A 13,579-nucleotide genomic window follows, 5' to 3' on the forward strand; every position below is an offset into this window, starting at 1 on the left:
GATCGTGGTACAGCGTTGCCAGCATGGATTTGTGTAATTGAAATGCCTCGTAGGGAGGATAATAGGAGACTTCAGGGTTCCCCATATCCGCTCCGCTGGTCTGTTCGCAGCTATGATTGTCGTCTCTCTCTATTCTCGACCAATAGACATTATACGGATAGAAATATTCGTCCGCTGTGAAAGTCTGGGGTCCCGAGACGTGAGATGCAGATGCATGCGAAGCTGCGTTGCTACATCTGCACGTCGGGGAAATTAGGCGATCTAATGTTCCTCCTGTACGACGACGCCCCATGGGTGGTCTTCGTTTCCGTACATGATATCCTTAAGCCAGCCCTTTAGCTTGAGCGTGTATAGGCCACCTTCGCCCGCCTTGCCCATAGGGATCTGGATGTCTTGCCCGCGGTGATGGATGAGCGAAATAGGGCAGACAAAGAACTGTGATTAAATATTAGCATACGACGCCTCCTTTTCACGCAGTAATTTCAAGAATGTTGTGAAGAACTCACCGCTGTACCAGCAGCAAAAGATTCCAGCAGCCTTCCTTCCGTGCTAGCCTCCAATACCTCCTTAATGGTATACCTTCTCTCTACAATTTCTATCTCATCGCCGAATCTCTCACGAGCAAGCTGCAGCACGCTGCGCCTAGTAACACCATCTAAGATCAATCTGTCATCTAGTGGCGCTGTGACAAGCTGAGTTTTTCCTTCCTTGGTTTTCCACAGGACAAAGAAGTTGCTCGCTCCAGCTTCTGTGCAGTAGCCTTCACTGCCATACAGCCATAGGATTTGGCCGAATCCTCTCGCGCGGGCCTCTTTCGTCGCTAGAAGAGAAGGGCCGTAATTTGCACCAACTTTGGCATAACCAAATCCGCCAACCCAAGCACGCACCATGTCGTCCGGCGATGTGTGGAGCTTCAGACCACCTGCTGGCGAGTCCAAGACTGGCATATAGCTGGAAATGATGTATAGAAGGGCCTCTGATGGAGCCTGCACACCGAGCTGCGACTGAGTTCCGATAAGTGTCGGACGCAGGTAGATGAAACTTCCAGGGCGGTCACGAGGCAGCCATTTGGGACCGTCTACAGACATCAGCGCCAAGAGCAGCTTTTCTACTTCGGCAGGAGGGAAAGATGGTAAGCTGATGCGCACCGAGGACATGAGAAATCGCGTGGCATTGCAGTCGGGTCGAAACAGACGCAGCTTGCCGTCGAAACCACGGTACGCCTTGAGACCTTCAAAGCACTCCGTGGCGTAGTGAAGGACTGACGCTGTAGGCATAAGAGATAGGGGTCCGTAAGGTTTTAGCTCTGGTGTTTCCCAGCCGGACTTCGCCGACCACGCTACGGTGACCATGTGGTCTGTGCAAATGGTTGAATCATTGATAGAGTTGACACCCGGAGCAGGAACATCACGAGGCTCCTTGGTAAATGTGTAAGTGATGTTTGAAGCATTTAGTTCCTGGACGTTTGGTTGAGATACGCCGTTGCCGTGTCCGTTCGATGAGTGAGCAGTTTGCCCACTAGTTTGGTGGATGATAGCAGAAGCAGTCAGGTTTACGTCTTGCTCACCATCATGGGCGGTCGACGTAACAACGGCGGAGGGAGCCATACCTATAAGTTATGTGCAGGTTATGGGTTAGGGATGATGTAAACAAGTATCAGAGGCGTATTATAGGAAGCAACGCGAATATACAATGGGTGCTGTCCTTATAGGTCAATATTGTAATGAAGAGAGAGACAGAACCAGACGATGGGGAATAGGTAAGAGGAAAGTATAAATATTATAGACTAGCTTTTAGACCGCGTCGACCTGCACAACTTACACTACTAAGTTAAAAGGATCGATGACTCAATAGCCAATGAGGATATCCCCTTTTCTGTTTTCTTGCTAAAGAAGAGAACCCTGTGCCTTCTACATTCTGCATCATGTCAAGCTTGTACGTATGTAAGTGTGGTTTAGTGACATGCTGCATGAAAAGGGCGTGTTATGCCGTGGTCCCTGTCATTGTAACTCTTTGGATCCGGACCAAGATTTACCTAGATAGCCCAATTGGATAAAGAAGATGCAAAATTCTGCATTTTCTCCATCGAACTAATTGGACCGATCAGACCGATAGAGCTAAATAGATACCTAGGCCTACAGTAGGTATCCTAGGTATTTTCCAGATACTACCTACCCACAGGGGGGAGACGAGGTAGGCTTAGTTTCCACCAGCTTGGGACCAATGCAATATGGACGGGCCCATGGACGGCCCCGGGTATCTAATGATCTCCATACCGTAACGTCAGGTGGGCGTACTCACGGGTGACACTACAATGAACAACAAAGCAACACCCACCGACACCCACACAACTGCCACCCCCATTCTAGGAGCAGCCGCCGGAACTAGTAGTATACCTGCTGCGGTGTGGGCCGAATTTACAAATTCGAAGAGAAGGTTCGGTTGCACACGGAGGCTGAAAATCATGTGGGAAGTGGAGCGCAGAATGACGCCGTTGATTTGTCTGATTTGTCTGATTTGTTGCGAACAAGCGGATAGAAGCTTGTAGACGGCAAACGGGTTACCAAACGGCTACCAAACGGCTAGAGTGACATTGCCGATATCGAAATTACGACCAACAAGCTCGAGATGTATGGTTCAACTTCCGTTCCTCGGACACTATAAACTATTCGTACGAAATTCATAAAATGAGTCGTGAGTCAAGACGACAAGGGCAAAATAAAGGATCCGAAATCGCAACGAAAGGTAAGTGGCATTTTATACGGGAAGATCTCCACTAAATAAATGCCATGGACAAGCATCCAGGTATCTTGACCCCGGGCTGGTTAGTGGTATTGAAGCCGAAGCTAATTGTTGCATACCTGATCAATAAAAATAAAATAAAAACTAAACGGCAATAAAAAGTGAAGATTAAAAGACGGAGTTGAAGGTTTAGCGTGGAATTTGTCCGCTCTTCGGCCTGCGGAATAGTTGAACAAAAAAGCTTACCGGCTTCGTAAAAGCCGTGAATTACCGCCCATTGCCTTATCTGACCGCCACCTATAGCGGTCTTATATAGTGGGGGCCCTTGGCATATTCCTAAATTACTATCTTATAATTGGACCGGTGGGATAACTTTCGTCTTATTGCGTACTTCAAATATTTAGTATACGTCAACTATGCCGAGCTACCTTAGTAACTATGTAATAATCCCACATCTCTGACATACATACGCATATACATATATGTATGCATACATTAATGGCCACCGTGATAATGGTCGTGTTTATCCAATGAGTAATTCTGAAGAGGCGCCTAGGCTATAAATCCCTATCTGGACGAGCACATGACCGAGATCTTGCACTAACCGGGCTTCTCAATTTTGAACACTTCAATACCTCATAACGCTGTCATGCTCTAGACCGAGCTCTCCACAACATCTTATAATCCATCGTCATCCAGCAGCTCCGTCGTGTTACTCCATCTCGGCTCTTCGGGCTTGACAAACATTCCCGAACCCAGAGTTGATACTCCACATATCAGAGATGACTCCCCGAGGTTCATGGTTGTCAAAGTCGGTAACTAGAAATAACTACGAGATAGCTAAGACGAGAAGCCGGTCTTTAAATAGCCGAGTCTACGACGGGTCCGAAGAGAATCTTTGGTTAGCACTCCCGGCTTATACCGACGTCTACCGGTTACGGGGTTAACGGCTCGAACCGAGTCCAGATGCTTCTTCTAAAAAATTGTTGCGGATTTTATTGTTAGGATTAAGAATTTCCCTCCATTCGCTAACCGTTCCAATAATACCCGACTATGTTAAATCTCGTAGCGCAAGAGACGTCATCTTTATATTGTTTACTTACAACAAGTATTCATATCATCGAAGAAGCTTTATTTTAAACAAAGTCGAGGTAAAAATAAGGGTCCACACCACACTCGTGGTGAGTAGCATTTGTGCTCCGTCAAATAATCGCGTATTCTCGTAGCATAACTGAAATGGTCGTTATGATCCTAGGGTAGATACGGAGATTATTTCCTGTATACTACAGTACCAACGAGGAGCCCAATCACGATTGCTACTCACTCCGTAAAAGGAAGCTCTTCAAAAAGCAAGCTGACGTTGTCTTGGCTTCTATTGGATAATGCGTATCCAAAAATACTTATGTACCCTTAGTAGGGTATCTATACCAATTGGAATCTAAGGCTCATAGTTAGAGTAGTATAGACTTAGTTAGGTAATCTTATACAACAATAAACATTGATATTCGACGACAGTTAATTTCACATTCGAACCGTAACACACTCAAGGGTATCATGCACGGTTATCGTAGACACTTGATAAGTCTAATAATGAGTTTAATCAACATATGTCTCCTAGTTTGGTTGGAATGCTTTAGGCATCAAGAAGACGCCTTTGGCTTTAAGTTACCTTATATATTACGTCCAAGCTGAACAATTACGGTAGGTAAATATATATTGTAAATCCCTAAGTCTCTCATAAGTAGACCTTCCCCGCAACTTTCAGAGCCGCACACAAGGCAATATTGCCGAAAGGGGGATCCTAACAGTCCATCCAACGCATTCAGGCAGTTCCGGGTTCACGGGATAAGGGACACTTGGCCCCACGCGATTCAATTACAACACTGGCCATCTGCAATGTTGAAATTGATGGAATAGATATTTTAATACCAAGTATATTCAAGGAATAGCAATCGCGTGATACACAAGCCCGTCGCTGGGTCGATCAAAACACCCCTATTCAACGTTAAAGTGGAATTTGTGATTTATAAAGCTATCTAAGATCTCAAGCAAACCAACCTAATACTACGCCGTCAGTTCATAAACCAAGTCAGTTACAATGCCAACCCGCTACCCCAGCCGCGACGTCGACCCGTCACCTCTGAGCGCACCCCTTACATTCCCCTTCTCCACCGCCATAGCCCCTAACCGCTTCATGAAAGTCGCCATGACCGAACGCATGGCGACCTGGGACCCAGACAGCATGAGCACGAGCGGCATACCCACTACCCAATTATGCAACCTCTACGGGCACTGGGGCGACGGGGGCTGGGGCACTATCGTGACAGGCAACATCATTGTCGACACGACGCATCTCGAAGCGCCTGGGAACATGATCATAACCCCCTCTGACCCATTTTCCGGCCCGCGCTTCGAAGCATACCAAAACCTCGCCAAAGCAGGCAGACGCGGCGGCGCCGTGTTCCTAGGCCAATTAAACCATCCCGGACGGCAGACCGCGCAGGAGCACCAACCCAACCCCGTCTCCGCGTCAGACGTGCAGTTAACAAAAGGGTACGGCGCCATGTTCCGCTACGGCAAGCCGCACGCAGCATCAGCAGACGAGATCCGCTCCATAAAAGCCTCCTTCATCCGCGCAGCCGTATACCTCGAGCGCGCCGGCTTCTCCGGGATCCAACTCCACGCCGCGCACGGGTACCTATTCGCGCAATTCCTATCCCCGACGACGAATCTGCGCACCGACGTCTACGGTGGTACGCTAGAGAACCGCGCGCGTCTGATTACCGAGATCGCCGATGGGATCCGCGACGCGACAAGCCCCGGCTTCGTGCTCGCCATCAAGATCAACAGCGTCGAGTTCCAAGACAGCGGGTTCGCGCCGCTAGAAGCTGCATACCTAGTCCAGCTGCTCGAAACGCACCGCTTCGACCTAGTGGAGCTCAGCGGGGGAACGTACGAAGCGCCGGCGTGGCACCACAAGAAGGAGAGCACTAGGCGGCGCGAGGCCTTCTTCATCGAGTTTGCGGAGCTCATAGTACCACACGTATCTCTTACGCGGTGTTTTATAACAGGTGGGATACGGACGGTCGGGGCGATGGTAGATGCTTTGGCGAGCGGGTTGGACGGAGTTGGGCTGGGACGTCCGAGCACAACGGAGCCGAGGTTACCACTGGATGTGCTGATGAATGGATGTAAGGGGTGTATTAAGCCGCTGGTGGGCGATACAAATGTCGTTGGCGAGCAGAACTCCTGGGCGCATGGTGCTTCGCTGGCTGGTGCTCATATGCGCCAGATAAGTCTCAACCAAGATCCGGTTGATCCATCGGATCGTGCTGCGGCAGATGCCTTCCTTGAGGGCTTTCGGGAGTGGGTTGCGGCGCTGCCGACGATATCAAAGAGAGAGGTGCTTGGCCATGTTAGGATCGAAGGGGTGGCGACGAAACCTTATGGAGCTTTAAAACCACTAATGGCTTGAGCTTAAGGGGGTATTGGCAGGACCTAATTAGACCTTTTTTCTTAAAGATCATTGTTCGAAACTGGCATTGCCCTAGAATTACTAGACAACCGTATTAGTATGTTATCAACGTTAACTTTGCCGCATGTTTAGTGGTCACCCCATATAGTAATACAAGTACAAACTTCTTACGCGACTAGCATTCATTGCACAGTGCAAGAAGCCTATTCAACATGTACAGGCTTATTGTACTAGACATATTTCGTTGATTTAAGATGCCTGCTCATATTAAGTATATATGGTCGGCTATCTCACTGGTTCCTTGCAGCGTTCATCTTGCACTATGGCAAATAGTTGTAGTCGTCAGTCGTTATAGCCGCAAAAGCCTATAGCTAGAACGGTCCCACTTCAAAGGGACATTGCCGAGGATCGGGATTCTCTAATGGGGCACTTCAACACTCAATTACCACAGGTTGGCTTTTCAGCGTAAACACGAATATCCTGTTGACTCTAAGAGTTTCAAGCGTCTTGTAAATGCTTCCATTGAAGCCATGACTGTTATGGACTGTCCCGAATCGTATCCGCTTCTATTGACCAAGCCTTAGTATCGATCAATACTGAGTCTTATACCCAATCAAAGCGTGACTACTAAGAAGCAGATAAATGCTCTCCTTAACCTTAAAGGGCCCAATAATAAAGTAATCAGTTATGGTGACGATCCGTGTTCTTATGTATAGCGGGGTTGCTTGTTCTACTATAATTGTAGATTAGTCGGGGCTCGACTCGGACCTCCCCTTAAATGAGCAGCGGAATTCTTGAATAGGCTTTGCCAAATGTAGGCCTCGCTAAGCAAAAGTTCTATGTCTTTCTCGGTCCAGTCCCGAGTGGGCAATGCCTGTAGGAACATCATTATTTCCTGGAAATCCATTTTGACTAGTTTGGACGACCATTTCACCAGGAATGCCGCACACACGTATAAATGAAATTCTGAGAAACCTTGTTCTTCGGCCTAAATATAGTTAGTAAGTAGCTTGCTCAATTAGGGCACGAGGAAATATACTAGATATGTATCCCACATCCGAATAGTGTTCCGTACGCTGATCTCCCTCATGAGGAGACAGTTCATCCAGCGGAAACTAAATTGGATGAACTCGACATTTTCGTTTTCAAGGTGCTTTGCGAGTCCTTCATCGATCCTAGCGGTAAGATCCCGAAGCGCAGCAACTTGTCGTTGAATGCCAGGCTGGGCGACGATGTAATGGTCCTGGATTCCGTCGAGTAATTTTGTTAGACACCAAAAAGAGTCGGCTTCCACCGCATCGAGCACTGCTTTCGGCAATTGCCCCGGGTCCATGCCGCTTTCGATATTACAATCCGTAATGTAAGCGCCTAGAAAAACCTGCCAGAAAGGAGTTACCAGGTCGTTAATACCCTGTACGTAGCCGCTTGCGGGATGTCGAATTGCCCAGAGGTATAGTATCCGTTCTAGGGATCGCTGTGTCGCTTCATAACTGTAGAGTTCGATGTGGGGATTCGTCCTGGGAACATCAATACTAATCTGATGCCATATTGCTTCGTCAAGACCTCTAGACCGACCGCTGGAAGCAGGATTTGTGCCACCCCGTTCAAAAGCTTGACGCACTCCGTCAAGGTATTCTTTCCGCTTCCGTTCCAGTGTCGCAACGCGTCTTTCGCTGCTAGTTGGCAAATAGCTCAGCAAGAGTTGCCACGTCATAGCCCGGACTTCTTCAGGAACACCACCCCATGCTAAGGCTCTAAGATCCGTTAATGGTATAGTACTAGCCTGAAGAATCTTTTTGAACTTGTTAATCTTAGTTATACGAGAGTTAATTGCATCGGTTTCCTTTGGTGTCGCATTGGCTGGGGCTGTGGGGTGATCGATAAGATGTAGAGCATTGGCCGGGTCTAAATAATATTAGTTACCGGAACAATATTTAAGTATTGAGTGGAGGCTACCTTTTAGAATATCTTTATATTGTGGTCTAAGAATCTTCCCTTCGCTTTTCTTGGGCATTGGATAAGTGGGTGATGGTCGTTCTATGGCTATGTCGGCACTATTTGAATAACGTCTCTGCGGAAGGCTAAGCGCCGCGTCTAGAGGTGTTGATTGGATGTGTGAAGAACTACCAGTCTGAGCTGCTGCGGCTCGTCGACTCCGTCGCTGCATGTTGGACAAACTTGGGAGGCCAAAGTCATCCCCATCGTCATCTTCATATCCAAGCATATCTTCTCCGGTTGGTACTTCAGGGTCTCCAACATCCCAATCTTGATTCGTATTCGACAAAAAGCTAAAATAGGACTTCAGTGGGGGCGATGATAGGCCAGACGAATGCTTCGGCGGCGGCGAGCTAATATCACCCGTTCGAGTTCTTTGTGGCGAAGAGGATTGGGGAGATCTCGGTCGGGATGAGGAGCTAGAGAGATTCCTAACGTGGCGCGCTAGGTTAACGAAATGCCACACAAAGAGAGACGTCGGGAACGTACAAATTATCGAACTTAAGCATGTCCGCATGAGAGTAAGAAGCTCCTACTACTATATTAGGATCTCTACTCGTCTTCTTTGCGGCGCCTTCTCTCTGGACACGCCAAAACGGCGAGGTCGACCTAATTCGAACTTAGCAAACAACCCCTGGGGCGACTTTCGTCAACAAAAAGCGACAATGTAACCTACTCTGACCTGTCTGTCAAGTAGAGAGACACAAGTCAGTAAATTTGTCTCTTTCAAGTTAATATAGGCGCTATATGAGCGCGTTGAGACACTGTTGAATAATAAGACGATGGTACTCACCGACTTGAATCATTTCCTACGTCATGGTCAATTAAAAAACAATGTTCCTTAGATGTTGACCTCGAAGAGAGCTTACCTGTTGGGACGGCGGCTTCTTGCCGCTTCCCGAGGATGAAAACATAGCAACGGAATTTATTCTAGAATAAATTACAGCCGCATTGTTATCACGAGGGTGTAATTCACCCAGTTTAGATTTTGAGAAAGGCTCAGGTAGTAAAACAATTGAAAGGCTGAGAGAATCATACTAACATCATAAAAGGCGAGTATACCTAAGGTACGTTTGAACTGTAGAGCTAACCTGACAATGCAGCGCTACCTATAATGCCCCTCGATAATGCTTGACTGGGAAGCCACAGCTCTAGCCTCGGCAGTTACTACGAATGATTTAGTGAGGTAGGCAGGTACTACCTATTAGTTATGTCTACATATATATACATTAGATATATATAAGTCTAATTCCTCATAACCCATCTTCAAATATATAATATGCTTGCAAGGTGAAAAGGTGTTATATATTGACTACTAATTTAATATGTTGATTGTTCATATATATATAGAATACAAGATGTAGTAGAGCAGGATCAGTATTCGAAAGTAAACAAAGTATCCGATACCTACAAATTTAGTGGGTGTGGCTTGAATAATAGTGAATCCATGTCCCACATCTAAGTGGTTAAGTGCACGGTTAGGTAAGCTTGAGACTCATCTTGATCCGTGCGTCAACGTCAACGGCGAACACATTAACGCATTAGCGCATTAGCGGATACGTACCTAAGTACCTACATATGTAACTAACCTAAAAATGGAGTTTGCCTGCCGCCTACTTCGCGTCTCCTATTGGCTCAAGACTTTCTCACAGTGAACATCCATTCTAACTAGGAGGCTGCAATTCTTTCCCATCGACACCTCCTCAACCATTCTTCCAGTTGTCCTTCCTTAAACAATTTTTTTCTTTCTAAATTTAACTAATCTCACAGCTTCTTTCATATCTTTTCCTTAAGACGGACTATATGGCCGGCCGATTGAGCTAGATACACAACCTCAATCTTCCTGGTTCCATCTTTTAGGTCGAATCTAAGTCGATTACCGCTTCGCGACTTTGGAGTTTTTGCGATCGCGTCTATCAACTCAAGTCAACAACGCCTTCCAATATGGCGGAGACGGAAAACTTTGAGGATGACCTCTTTGCTGATCTGTATGGTTAACCTGCGCCCCCTACTTTGTGATGTTACATATAGCATTTTCCTATCAACTAGTATATACTTGTTACAGATTTACTGATCTTTCGTAGATACGACGACAACGATGCTTCCGCCGCGCCGCCGCCGCCAACAACGGCGGCAGTACCAGCTCCGGCAGTACAAGCCCCTACTGCTCCTATCCCCACCCCCACTCCCCAGAACATTCAACAATCCGTAGAGGAACCCAGCCATCACGAGATCGATCAGGCACATAGCGAAATGGCCTACGGAGCTGAGGAGAACGGCTATGGTGAAGAATATCAAGATGAGAACTACGAAGATGATGATGATGTGGATTTCAACTTAGGCAATGGCCCGAGTGGTGCCATCACTGTTGCGCAGCCTCAACAAGATGATTCGGTTTCTGCATACCATGCTGCTAGAGGTGCTAGTGCTAAGGAGGACGGGTAAGTAGATTTGTTTAGATTTGTTTGTTTCTATTAGTTGCATGGCTCATTTAGAGCCTTGTTACGTCTCACCAATGCCTGAAAGCCAGATCGGACAATATTTCAAGCATATTATGATGCTCGAAACGTTTGACTTGGGAAATGATTTCCTATTAGACATTTGACAATCAAAAGGGCATGCGCTTGAGTATCCTAGGGCCTTTTAGCCGGGAGGACGTTGGTGGGCAAGAGAACTGGTTTCTATCTCGCTAGCTGTCTCCGAAAGGAAAATCTAGTAATGGACTTGCCAAGTCGGTCAATATTCTCAGATACATAGCCGGAGGGAAGCACACCAGTCGCCCGGATCTCAAGAGGTGCATCACAGGAAAGAAGTAGTGGGTGAAGACTAAGGAGGAATCCTAAGGAGGAATCACTACCTTTTTTTTTTAAAGAGAAAAACCAGCGATAAAAGTTCGACCATAGTCAGTACAAAAACACTTACTGCCTTCCGTAGCCACTCGTCAGAAATAGGCTCATAAAGCTCAAAAGGGACTATTACTCTGGAAGGCTGTAACAAGAAATTTGGCAGCGAATAGCGCTCGAAGTTATGTCCTAGCTTGACGATAGCAAAGAGACGAAAACAAAAAAATATTCGACATTTCAGACATCACCTGCCTTGTTCTATTTCTGCCGAGCGGTGCTATTTAGGACTTGCTTCTCAGATTGTCAGAGATTACACCCCGCTGGCCCATGCATCGTTACTTTATCTGAACTCCTCAGAATTCGCGTACACCACATCAATCACTATGGATGCTTCTAAAGCTAAGGAGGAGGATTATATCCCGTTTAATTCTGATAACGAAGGATCTGAACCCAGTGGCCAGACTTTAGACAGAGATGCACCTATCATTCCAATTTCCGATCAGGCAGCCAAACATATAAACCAAAAGAATTCAAGGCTAAAGGATCGGTTATCCAGGATTATGGCAAGCCGCATAGGAGCTCAGTATGTTTGCCAAGCGGCAATTACGTTCGCTCAAAGCTTTGCATATACTGATTTGTCTTCGGCATTCTGCAAATGCGCTTTCATAATTCGTAATTATTCTTAGTGTAATCGATACTAACTATCCTGTTTGTGTAGGAAGATGTTTATCGGTGGTCTCAACTGGGAAACAACTGATCGTAAGTAACGGGTACATATGTGGCTTTGTTTAACTTACCATGCTAATATACACTATTTAGAGTCGCTACGCGATTATTTCTCCCAGTTCGGCGAGGTGACAGAATGTACGGTGATGAGAGATGGTGCCACAGGCCGATCGCGAGGATTTGGATTCCTCACCTTCAAAGATCCTAAGACAGTGAACATTGTTATGGTCAAGGAGCACTTCTTAGACGGGAAGATTGTAAGTCTGATAAAATCCCCCGCAAAGGCTACTTCCAATGCTTGTGTACTAATTAAAAGCCCAGATCGATCCGAAGCGAGCCATCCCACGAGATGAACAAGAGAAAACTAGCAAGATCTTTGTTGGTGGTGTCAGCCAGGAGACTACCGAGCCGGAATTCAAAGACTATTTTGCGCAGTTTGGCCGGGTTGTTGATGCCACTCTTATGATGGACAAAGATACCGGCCGCCCGAGAGGGTTTGGATTCGTCACGTTTGAGAGCGAAGCTGGTGTTGACGCTTGCCTCAGTACTCACCTAGAAATCCACGGTAAGCCCATCGAGGTCAAGAAGGCGCAGCCGCGAGGCAATATGCGCGAGGAAGAGGAGGCCTCGAGACGCGGCAAGTTTAGGAAAACTGGTATGGAAGAACAGGGTAGTCCCCAGGCCCAGATGGCCAGCCAGATGGGCCAAGGAGGCATGACCCCTCAAGTCATGGCCCAATATATGCAGCGAATGCAACAATACATCATGATGCAACAACAAATGGTCATGAACCGAGGCATGGGCATGGGGGCCGTAAACCCTGCCATGATGCAAATGATGCAGATGCAACAGATGCAACAACTCCAGCAGCAGATGGCCCAAGGTGGCGGCCAAAACGGTCAAAGCAGCCCGATGGCAGGAATGCCCAATATGAACCCGGCTCTAATGCAGCAGATGCAACAACAGATGCAGCAACAGATGATGGGCAACGGAGGTGCTGGTCAGGGTCAGGGTCAAGGTGACGCAAGCCCGCAAGGATTCAACGACTTCAACAATCAGCAACAGATGTTTGCTCCGCGTGGCGGCGGAGGTCGACGTGGAGGCCGAGGAGGGTATAATCAAGCCTATAATAACAACAATATGGGCGGCGTGGATCCGACTTCGTGGGAGGGTATGTACGACGATGTGCCTCAGCCCAACTTCAACCAAGGAGGTCGTGGAGGCTTCCACCGAAATAGGGGTGCTCATCAACAGAGTCCGACTCCGGTCGATCCTAACCATGCTCCTCCGGCCGACGCACCCAAGGGTCCGAAGAATGCTGGGAAGCCAGGTGCAAACTACCGCGGCGGAGGACGAGGTGGCGGTGGCAGCCGAGGCTTCCATCCTTATGGGCGTTAGCGACGCTAGGAAAGGATTAGGACGTTCCACGGCCTACTTATTCGTCACGGTGGTACTTAGGAAGGAGGAAAATTCCAGGACAAGCTTTCACGAGCTCACGAGTGGATGAAATCTGATGAAAAACCCCCTACATTGGAAACGATGGATAATTGCCGCCAAACATTCTTGCAAGCAGCCTTTTTTTTTTCTTCATTGCTTGCGAATATTGCAAATGACTTTTAACTCATACTCGGATCGGTCATTTCGCCTGTACTCATTACATAACACATTTTATTACGGTATCGCAATCGATGGCAGCCATTCGAGGATATAATGTTGGCCGTCTTGGGCTTTTGCAGATAGAGAATAGGGGGAGATCCGTTCGATGTCGAGCAACGACACGACGCAACTTAGGGGCCTC

General features: G+C 47.4%; 4 protein-coding genes across 5 annotated transcripts; 2 read left to right on the plus strand and 2 right to left on the minus strand.

Moving 5' to 3' along the window:
• Nucleotides 1-261: 261 nt before the first annotated feature.
• On the minus strand, nucleotides 262-1,607 carry GL218_05913 (Branched-chain-amino-acid aminotransferase, mitochondrial; the record flags this gene model as incomplete). Its single annotated transcript, XM_033582606.1, has 2 exons — nucleotides 262-435; nucleotides 507-1,607. 2 exons carry the CDS (start codon nucleotides 1,605-1,607, stop codon nucleotides 262-264), a joined length of 1,275 nt encoding a protein of 424 aa, XP_033434429.1.
• A 3,233-nt stretch (nucleotides 1,608-4,840) lies between these two features.
• GL218_05914 lies at nucleotides 4,841-6,217 on the plus strand (the record flags this gene model as incomplete). 2 transcript variants are annotated; one of them, XM_033582607.1, is made up of 1 exon in its annotated part: nucleotides 4,841-6,217. In XM_033582607.1, one exon carries the CDS (start codon nucleotides 4,841-4,843, stop codon nucleotides 6,215-6,217), a length of 1,377 nt encoding a protein of 458 aa, XP_033434424.1. The 2 variants fall into 2 exon arrangements, with proteins under 2 accessions (XP_033434424.1, XP_033434423.1); XM_033582608.1 differs by having other exon boundaries at nucleotides 5,924-6,217.
• Nucleotides 6,218-6,950: 733 nt separating this feature from the next.
• GL218_05915 (GTPase-activating protein gyp1) lies at nucleotides 6,951-9,126 on the minus strand (the record flags this gene model as incomplete). Its single annotated transcript, XM_033582609.1, has 7 exons — nucleotides 6,951-7,205; nucleotides 7,257-8,122; nucleotides 8,174-8,643; nucleotides 8,702-8,821; nucleotides 8,889-8,898; nucleotides 9,006-9,021; nucleotides 9,082-9,126. 7 exons carry the CDS (start codon nucleotides 9,124-9,126, stop codon nucleotides 6,951-6,953), a joined length of 1,782 nt encoding a protein of 593 aa, XP_033434422.1.
• A 1,030-nt stretch (nucleotides 9,127-10,156) lies between these two features.
• Nucleotides 10,157-13,179, plus strand: GL218_05916 (uncharacterized protein; the record flags this gene model as incomplete). The annotated part of the gene is made up of 5 exons (XM_033582610.1): nucleotides 10,157-10,200; nucleotides 10,297-10,653; nucleotides 11,774-11,814; nucleotides 11,875-12,038; nucleotides 12,103-13,179. 5 exons carry the CDS (start codon nucleotides 10,157-10,159, stop codon nucleotides 13,177-13,179), a joined length of 1,683 nt encoding a protein of 560 aa, XP_033434426.1.
• Nucleotides 13,180-13,579: the final 400 nt, after the last annotated feature.

Source organism: Daldinia childiae (assembly GCF_008694065.1).
Source record: "Daldinia childiae strain JS-1345 chromosome Unknown Scaffold5, whole genome shotgun sequence".
Lineage (NCBI taxonomy): Eukaryota > Fungi > Ascomycota > Sordariomycetes > Xylariales > Hypoxylaceae > Daldinia > Daldinia childiae.